At 43.2% G+C, this 9,473-nt stretch overlaps 2 protein-coding genes across 4 annotated transcripts in view; one reads left to right on the top strand and one right to left on the bottom strand.

Annotated features, from left to right (window-relative positions):
- The window catches only part of OGN (osteoglycin), a 21,193-nt gene extending 18,091 nt beyond the window's left edge, over window positions 1-3,102 (bottom strand). The window contains exons 1-2 of the mRNA XM_040449613.1: window positions 2,909-3,102; window positions 1,753-2,000 (exon numbers count right to left, since the gene is read on the bottom strand). Of these exons, the coding sequence (XP_040305547.1) occupies window positions 1,753-1,926 (174 nt within the window). The 5' untranslated portion in view covers window positions 1,927-2,000; window positions 2,909-3,102. The remainder of the gene's footprint in view (window positions 1-1,752; window positions 2,001-2,908) is intronic.
- CENPP (centromere protein P) overlaps window positions 1-9,473 on the top strand; it is a 232,200-nt gene that overhangs the window by 80,259 nt on the left and 142,468 nt on the right. The window lies entirely within an intron of this gene.

Genomic DNA, 9,473 nt, shown 5'->3' with positions numbered 1-9,473 from the left:
TCTTTCTTTCTTTCTTTCTTTCTTTCTTTCTTTCTTTCTTTCTTTCTCTTTTTTAATTTGAGAGAGAGAGAACTGGAGAGAAGGGCAAAGGGAGAGAGGGAGAGAATCTTAAGCAGGCTCCACGCTCAGCATGAAGCCCAATGCAAGGCTGGATCCCACAACACTGGGATCATGTGTTGTCTTGTCTTAATTGAGTTCCTGATACCAGATTCTACCATGTTCAACAGGATTGAGGCACTAGTCACGTCGCATGTGTTGGACATAGAGTAAGCTTTTGGCCTCTTCTGCAAGTGACCCTTCATTACCTCATGCCTGAACAACACCCTGGCACTTGGAGCCCTTTTATTCTCCTCTGCCTACCCCATTTGGACCCCCAGTCCAGACTGTTTGCTCTGGGGGTCTGTATCACTCTTTCCTATCTTGGGAGAGAACATTTTCTGCGATTAGACTAACATAGGTTGCATGGGGCCCCAGTCTGTGCCCTCCAGAATCATGTTACCCTTCATGTCCATCTTGACTCCTTTATTCTCCCAAGTGGGTTCTGTTGGAACAGCCCCTCCACTTAAGTACTGTTGAATTCTACTCTGCTCCACAATTACCTTAGTCCCTATATTTGTATTAAGAGCATAGACTTCTAAAGCAATGTAGAGAAAAGAAGCAAAGAACTTACTAGCTACTTTTTAGGGACCATGGAATTTTGAAGGTTTTTTTTTTTTTTTAACTGATTGATAGATTCTAATCATCCATGTGAGCCAATAGCTTATTGGTACGATAGGCCTTTTTTAAAAATCTGGAGCTATGACTAGTGATATCTATCTTTTTTCTCTTAATGTTGGGCAAAAATAATACTCAGCATATTAACCAACTCCATTGAAAGAAATTACAGTGTTAACATTTAGTCATTGTGCACTGAAGAAAAGCAGTCAACATTGTTATATATTTGGCTGCATTTTTCATTTTCCATTCTGTCTGTGTATGTGAGACACATACACGCACACGCACACACCGTAGGCAGGACCAGATCCTTATGTGCTGCATTAACTTTTTCCTTACCCAGCGTTCATTTCTGCGTGCCAAGAAAACCGCAAGTAATTACTCAGCCTGTGCAAGTGGAGTACGAAAGATGCGATATGAAGTCATCCCTGTAGAATATTAACTCAAGGACAATTTACAGTCACTTGATACAAATTGATAAGAGTCTGAGTCGTTGAAACTGATTAAAAATCAAGCTCCACCTTAAGGAGTTTTTCATTTTTTGGTAACTTACATGGTTGGCATATGTAAGTGAAATGCTATAGACCCCAAAATAAGCATGTAATTATTTCAGAAGTGGTATGAACCACTTCTTCCTAAATTAATAAATCTTAAGCTGGTAATCCAAGATTGTTTCTCCTAATACACAATTTCTCCTATTTTATTTGGAGGCAATCTAATATGCACATATAGGGCGTTTTATAACATCACTTAGAAATCCTCAACCAGTAAGAGATCATCTTAAAGTTTAGTTTTCCTCAAATTTTGTTTTGGTTGCTATAGATACTGTTTGGTTACCATAGATTCTTTTTATTAATTTGGGAGGCATGCATACATCCCCAAAGTATAATCCTGGAGACAGTGTTTTGAATTACTTTCAGTCATTACAAGTGCTTTTTCTTTCCCCTTTTCAGACACATTAAAAAAAAAAAACAAAAAAACCATGCATCTAAATGGGTGACTGTTTCAGAAGTTAAATTTAGAGTAGAAATAAAGTACCTTAATATTTTTTCTGTGCAGATATTTATCCTCAGAATCTTGACTAAACACGGTTTCTTCAGAATGATCTGTCCCATGGTGATAGGTGACGCGTGGGTCCTGCTGAGCTGGTGGTGCCAGCTTTATCAGAGGCACGGACAGGAGCAGGAGAAGCACAGACTGCAGCATCGTCATGCTAGCAGAAGTCCAGGTGCCTGGAGTTCATGAGCTGGTGGCCTGCTGACTGCGGGACAATGCTCTCTTTTTCCCTGGAAGTAAAAACGCAGACCTTCGAAGCAATATTTAAAAGCTTAGAGGACTTTTTGGCAGGGTGTACGCAGTAGGGGCCAGAGAGCAAGTCTTTAACCCTTAGTGATCTTTAATTAGATGCTGAAAGTTTCTATGTATCAGTGACATTCTTAAAAATAGTCTCAGAAAATGGTTTTATTTCTTTTTCTGTCAAAACCCAAGTAATGTTGATAATTTCAGTTTCTTAATAGTTAGATGCTGTAAACAAGGTCCTTGTGAGCAACGGAAATCTTAGGATACCTGTAGTATAAATAGTTAAGACTCATGATCCTGCCTCATGTGAGTTAAAAATATCATATTTCAACTTTGCTATTTTATAAGAACTCTTGATTTGTAATGGTATGAGTTTCTATAAGTTCCAAGAGTTTTGGAACTTAAACTTTAAATTTAACATGAAAAGTAGTTATTAACACTTTTAGGTGATAAAGCATATATGAAAATGTTTTTGATTTTTTTAGTTTTGCAGTTTTCATAGATACTCTTTTTGTTTAATAACATTGGTTTTAAATTTAAACTACGAAAAACACAAAAATAGTATTGCAGACTAGAAAAAATAGAGAACTGTAATCAAGGATTTGGGGGAAGGAGACGGGGAGGAATCTCTTAGGTTCGTCAAGGGTGCACATTTCAGGCAGAATCCCCCAGAATTGCTGGTGCTGCATTGTGGATGCCAGTTTGTCAAAAATCAGGGGCTAAAAAGCCTGGTTTTTTGACTTTGCAGCACCTGCAGGGATGTCAAAGTGACGCAGTGATAACAGTTGTTCGAGGTAACTGAAAAATAAAAAATCAGAGGTGGCCTTTGCATTTATGAAGACTGAGAATCACATCTTAAACGATATTTAAAATGATACACGAAAGAAGAGCCTACCGTTGTAGCTTTTTTGAAGGTTCTTGTGGTTTTTGTCAGTGGAAGCTCATGCCTGTGTATTAGCCCCAAGGAGGAAGGTGGTGGATCAGTTTCAAACTGCTGCATAGTTTCGTGACCAGCCGCTCTGAGTGCAGTTCGTCTGCATGGAGACCCTCCCCGGGCCATGCAGCGTGAGGGCTCCCCAGCTGTGCTCGTGGGTCTGCAGGGCCGTCTGCTTCTACATTACCTCATGTGAGAAACGCTAAGGTTTCCCGAATATCGTTTATGACGAGGACATAGTTTGAAAGTCATGCTTTTTATTTTAATGCTTCTCGAGGAGATAAAACATCTGCGTTTTCAGTGAAATAAAACACCAAACTAAAGTCTGTGCTCTTAATTTTGTGAGGGGTAAAAATACTGTTCTAGTATCACAGTTAGGACACAGCCAAGAAATTTCCAATGCAAAAATTAGTTTTAGCATAAATTATCTTCAAGTTTAATCATCCGGGGTCTCCTTTTCTTTAATTCCATATAACACAGATCCAAGTGTGAGAGTTTTTAAAAAATAAATTTGATTTGTAATTTGGAGTTTGGTAGTAAAAGATACTTTTGTTTGCTAAATTTAGGAAACTGTAAAAGTGGTCTTAATAATAAATTTGATTTTTAAAAGTCCAAATGGTATTTTAGATAATTGTATGAACATCTTTAAAGATTCACTTTCATTTTTATCACTTTCTGGTGCTTTTAGCAATCAAGCTAACACTTCTTTCTCCTCTAAAGTATAAATTTGGGGCATCTGGGTGTCTCAGTCAGTTAAGTGTCCCACTTTGGCTCAGGTCATGGTCTCACAGTTCATGGGTTCGAGCTCCACATCAGGCTTTCTTCTGTCAGCCCGGAGCCCGCTTCAGATCCTCTGTCCCCCTCTCTCTCTGCCCCTCTCCCCTCTCAAAAATAAATAAACATTAAAAAAGTAAACAACAAATTCAATAAATGTGGATATGGATAAATATTTTATTAAAAATAGAAAATAAAAGAATACCAATTTGTTCTCTTTTCTATTCAAAATTGCTTTTAGAGTCTTTCAGATTGAAGCTTGGACAAACTAAGACTTGAATGCTCATGATTTTATTTGAATGTGAATTACTTTACATTTAGTTGTGATCTTCTCTGGTTTCGGTTGATACAAATGATCAATTTTATGGCTTTAAGGATACTGTAACAATTTTGGAGCCTTTGCACATATCTGATAATGAAACAGCAAATATTGATCTGTTTTGCATTGTGTGGTAAGTTTGTTGAAAAGTGAACAGGATAGATATTAAATGTCAGATTTAGAGGACCTTAGAGACTGGGTATTTTACTAGTGACATACACAGCGTGATATTTGTGTTTTGTGAATTACGGCCTCTCTCCTTGGAAAGTTAGCACTGGTGACAATTCCTTTGTCACCCATCCGTTGAGTGAGCGTGCTGAGCACCACTTTTCTACCAGAAGTACACAGGTGCACTCAGACCCATGAGAGTCCAGTTCTCCCAAGAAGGGTCTCCCCTGTTGGCACTGATCTTGAAGGAGTTAACTTCTTTGGGCCTCAGTTTCTTTATCTCTTGGACTAGAATCTAGTTCCCACAGAGTTTTTCGGCCTCAGCACTGTTGAAATCTTGGAGTAGGGGTGTCTGGGTGGCTCAGTCGGTTAAGCATCTGACTCTTGATTTCAGCTTAGGTCATGATATCAAGGTTCACAGGATCAAGCCTTCTTGGAATTCTCTCTCTCTGCTCCTCCCCTAGTGGAGTGTGCGCCTGGGCACTCTCTCTTTCTGCCTTTCAAATAACTTTAAAAAAAACCAGAAATCTTGGACTAGATAGTTCTTTGGGTTGCGAGCTGTCCTTTGCATTGTGGGGCATTTTGCAGCATCCCTGCCCTCTGCCTGCTGGATAGCAGTAACATCCCTCCACCCCCATCCCCGTCAGTCATGACAACCAGTATTGTCTCAAGACGTTGTCTCTTTGAATGACCAAATATCTGTTTCATATATATCCCAGTACGGTAGTCTATCATGTGGTCCTTGAACGTGGATCCCCCTCCTCACAAGAACGCTAACAGTTAAAAGATGCTGAACTACTGAAATCTCTACAGTCATTGATAGCTATTCATTCTATCCTTACATCGTATGCAGCTGTCTCCCAGGGCAAGGCCAGTCAGGTTTGCAGGCTTCTGTGTGATCTGGTCAGGTTCCAAAAGCAGGAGTGACCTCAGCAATGTCAGGCTTCACCCCTTCTGGTGTAATCGAGCTCAGACCATTTCTCTTGATCTGAGCCTCTCTAGAGGTATCAGTGTAATATTGGATTTCCCTCATTATAGGACCCATTTATTTGTTTCCTTACTGCCTTTTCTTTTTCGCTCTTACACCCAAACTTTTCCACCTTTGGAAGGGATATTAGGTTCAGCCACTGCGCTGATCTGGATCACAGGCCGCAGTACTGGTCTAACAAGCCTGTCCCCCTCAGTCCCCTTCTGTTCAGATAAGGTCAGGTCAAAAGGATGCAGAACTAGCGGTTTATCTTTATCACCAGGCAATACGGCTGCATTCACCCTTAGCCCTGATTTTGCAGATGGGGTGAAGCATATCCTGCCCCATCAGGCCCCTAAGAATTCTGACATAAAGATTAAACACAGGGTTACAGTTTCTCAGTTAGGAATCATCCCTGCTTCCAGACCTTGTAGTTGCAGCCCTGGTCTCGTGATGGGGGGGATAAAGCAGAGGCGACTTGGGGAAGAAAAGACAAGCACCTTCCTCTTTAGAGGAAGCCAGCCCTTTGTATATCTGCATGGTCCACCCCCCGCTGTTTTAGATGGCCAGTGTTTTCATTGCCCATTCCAGTTCTCTATAAAAGTAGTTCTCTAAGGAGCATCCGGGTGGCTCAGTCGGCTAAGTGTCCGGCTCTTGATTTCAGCTCAGGGTCATGATCCTAGGGTCGTGAGATCGAGCCCCACATCAAGCTCTGCACTGACAGTGTGGAGCTTGGGATTCTCTCCCTCTTGCTGTGTCCCTCCCCTGCTTATGTGCGCTCTCTCTTTCAAAACAAACATTAAGAAAAAGTATTTTTCTAAGCTATTTCTCTCTGCCTGTTGTTGGACATTATCAGCTCTGCAGTGAATTTCCCGGTCTGAAGAAATGACAGTTGGCTGTGTAATATCTTCTGTTGTGGTTTTCTGTATCACCTGAGTGTTTGCGTCTACCACCAGGCCAGCAAAGTCCAGTCCAGCGTCAGTATCTCTCCCTGTCAGGACCCATTTGTATCCCCAGGGCTACCACATGAGTCAGTTCCCAGCCATGTTCAGGCCCTTCCCATCAGGGGCTCTGCCATATGGCCGCCTGTGGTCTGTGTCTCTCTTGTTGACAGGCAGGACAGTTGATATTGACATTTTGTGCCTCAGAGGGTGTAAGAGATTCTAGATTCAGCCCATCTCTGCACTGCTGCAGTACCCCTATATGCACTCATTTTGTGGGCCCAAGTGGCCATCTCTAGGGAGCACATGGAGGTAGCTGCATGTTGAATCTGCTCATCTTCCAAACCAGGGGGGCGTGTCTTCTGATAGGTATCGACATGTCCAACATTAATACACTTCTAAAATTCATAATTATGGGGGCATGTCGGTGGCTCAGTTGGTCAAGCATCCAACTCTCAATTTTGGCTCAGGTCATGATCCCGTGGTTCATGGAATCAAGCCCGGCGTCAGGCTCTGCACTGACAGCATGGGGCCTGCTTGGCATTCTCTCTCTCCCAATCTCTTTCTGCCCCTACCCCACATGTGCTCGCTCTCTCTCTCTCTCTCTCTCTCAAAATGAATACCCATAATTATTTCCATAGGGCTGTGCCCTATATGGGCATTCCTTTAATAGACCAGGGTTCCGTTACCCTCCTGCCTGACCATATGGTTGGATATTGGCCACTGCCCATGAGTCAGTAAAAACCCCCACACAGGGTTTCTTAACATTGTTCAGTACTTCCGTCACTGTTAGGAAGACAGCATGCAGTTCACACCGAGCTGGTCGGTTTTTATATTCTTCTGTCAGTGGTGGCCTTCCAAACAGGATGTTGTCCATTCGCCGTGGAACTGCTGTCCTGTTGTTGTGTAGAGAGCTGCTGATAGGGCTCCATCCACTTGATAGTGGGTCCAGCAGCTCCTCAGGCAGTCCCAGAGTCAGTCCTGTGGGGGGTGGGAAAGAGACCTCCTGCTCCTAGAACGTCCTCCCTTACTCCCCAGGAACTGCCACCCCCAGGAGGGGGCTTCTTCAGCATCATTCTAGACATGGCATTTCAGGGTTCAGGACCATTTTCTGTCTTTCAGTCTTAGGGGTAGCTTCAGTTAATGACTCACAATAGCACAGTTGTAAATGCCCTTCAAAGGGAAACACTCTTGTGCAGAGTTCCCGCCCAGGCCCCATCAGAGGCTGCACAGAAGGCCACTACACCGAGAATTGTTCCTTCCGGTGCATTCATCCGGATGGTTGGCCAGAGAGGCTCACACAACTCTGGGAAGCCCTTAGGTTTACCCGTCTATTAAAGGCTGTCGCAAAGGATTCAAATCAACAGCCAGTGGAAGGAGTGTGCAGGGTGAGGTCTGGGGAAAGCACGGAGCTTCACGTGGGGCACTCTCCTGACATCTCCTTGTGGTCTACCCAGAGCTCTCCTAACCCTGTCCTTTTGGGTGTTTATGGAGGCTCATCACATAGTCATCACTGACTAAGTCATTGGCTGAGTCAACCTCCATAAGGTCTCTGGTGAAGGTAAGGGTTTGAGGAGGACTAAGGATCTCTGGGTCCTCCTGGCAGCAGCCCCTGCCTTTGAGCTCATTAACATAACAGAAAACACCTTAATCACTCTGTGTATTTAGGAAATCCCAGGGGTTTGGGGAGCTGTGAGCCAGGAACTGCATCAAGACCCGGTGAGTATTTCTTATAAACCACAGTGTCGTACCCTGGAGGGCAGCATTGCCCCCACTGAGAATCACGGACTTACTAGATATCTGTCTCCAATTCCCATCTCCTCTTAAGCCTGAAGCCTAGTCATGTGGTCCAAGAAGATAAAGTATTAAGGAGACTGAGGAAGGGGAAGTCACGACTTGGTGTGAGGAGTGGTGAACGTTAGACATGTATACTTGTACTCATGAGCTTAATGTTTCAAACGGGACACAAATCCCCACGTAGTGAATTCACAGCCCAAGCGTGTACAGTAATCTCCATGACACTGTGACATTTACGTGCTAGGCATAGTTACATTTATTTAGGAAATTGGAACATACCAGAAACTTTAGCTTTTTGAGCTGTTACGGTTTGATTTTGTATCCAGCTGCTGTTAATATTTTATTTCCAAGATTTAGAAAAAAATGGGTTTGGAATCAGGAAACCAGAGGGTTTTAGTTCTAGCCGTCCTTGGGGTCCTATGAATTCTTTGCAACAAAGTATACAGGAGAGACAAGGTTTATTCCTCCTGTTTTCCCCTTGGAGCTGGGTAAGTGTGTTACATGAGATGCACACATCTGTGCTTTAGTTTAGTTGTCCCAACCCTGGGAATAAAGGGAAAATGTGCAGGTAATGTGCAGGCACAAGCTAGACACTCCCATCCAGTTTTATTGTGAACAAATTTATGAAATAGCCTTTATTTTTATGTCTTTTCTAAAAGCTAAATGTAGGGGCGCCTGGGTGGCTCAGTCAGTTGGGCATCCGACTTTGGCTCAGGTCATGATCTGGCGGTTCGTGAGTTTGAGTCCCGCGTTGGGCTCTGTGCTGACAGCTTGGAGCCTGGAGCCTGCTTCGGATTCTGTGTCTCCCTCTCTCTGTCACTCACACTCTGTCTGTCTGTCTGTCTGTCTGTCTCTCTCTCTCTCTCTCTCTCTCTCAAAAATAAATAAAGCTTAAAAAAATTTTTTTTAAATAAATAAAAAATAAAAGCTAAATGTAGACTATGATTCGTAACTAACCCTGGGTTCATGGAGTGATTCGGATTTATTAGTTAGTGGTCACAAATGCTCTTCAGCCTAGTAGCTAACCCATACTCGGGGGGGGGGGGGCCGGCCGTTGTAAATATCAAACCAACTGGTTTTGTTCGTAGCTGTGATAGATAATTGTGCAATCTTGTGCTAAAGAAGTACTTACGTTATTCTTCAGTTTCTCCTAGGGAAAGCATTGGATTTTGTTTTGTTTTTTAATGAGAAATTCTTACGGTGGGTATGAGTTCCTCAGGGCCGTTTTTGAGTAGCAAAAAATGGTTGTTAACCTGCCTCCTCATTGGGCCCTGCAGCTGGATGACCTGTTCACACAGGCACCCCTTTGGAGGGAGGAGGCTGAGCAGAGTTGACCTCTTCTTCCAATCAGGCTGGAAGAGTGTGACCTTACTGTAGCCAGAGGAGCCAGGTGGCAGAGGGCCCAGCCAGGGGGTGGAGGGAACTCGGTTCTGCCCTGGCAGGCTGTCCAGAGATGGTATGGAAAGCTGAACTAAGAGATAGTGACCTGGAATATGTTTGGGGCCTATGATTTAAGTACCCTCTTTTCTCTCCCTAAGAGAACCCTTAGCGAAATCTTTC

Source organism: Herpailurus yagouaroundi, unplaced genomic scaffold (genome assembly GCF_014898765.1).
Source record: "Herpailurus yagouaroundi ecotype Mexico unplaced genomic scaffold, PumYag 199, whole genome shotgun sequence".
Lineage (NCBI taxonomy): Eukaryota > Metazoa > Chordata > Mammalia > Carnivora > Felidae > Herpailurus > Herpailurus yagouaroundi.
The sequence above is the reverse complement of the archived record's forward strand: the minus strand, read 5'-3'. Positions and strand labels throughout refer to the sequence as shown.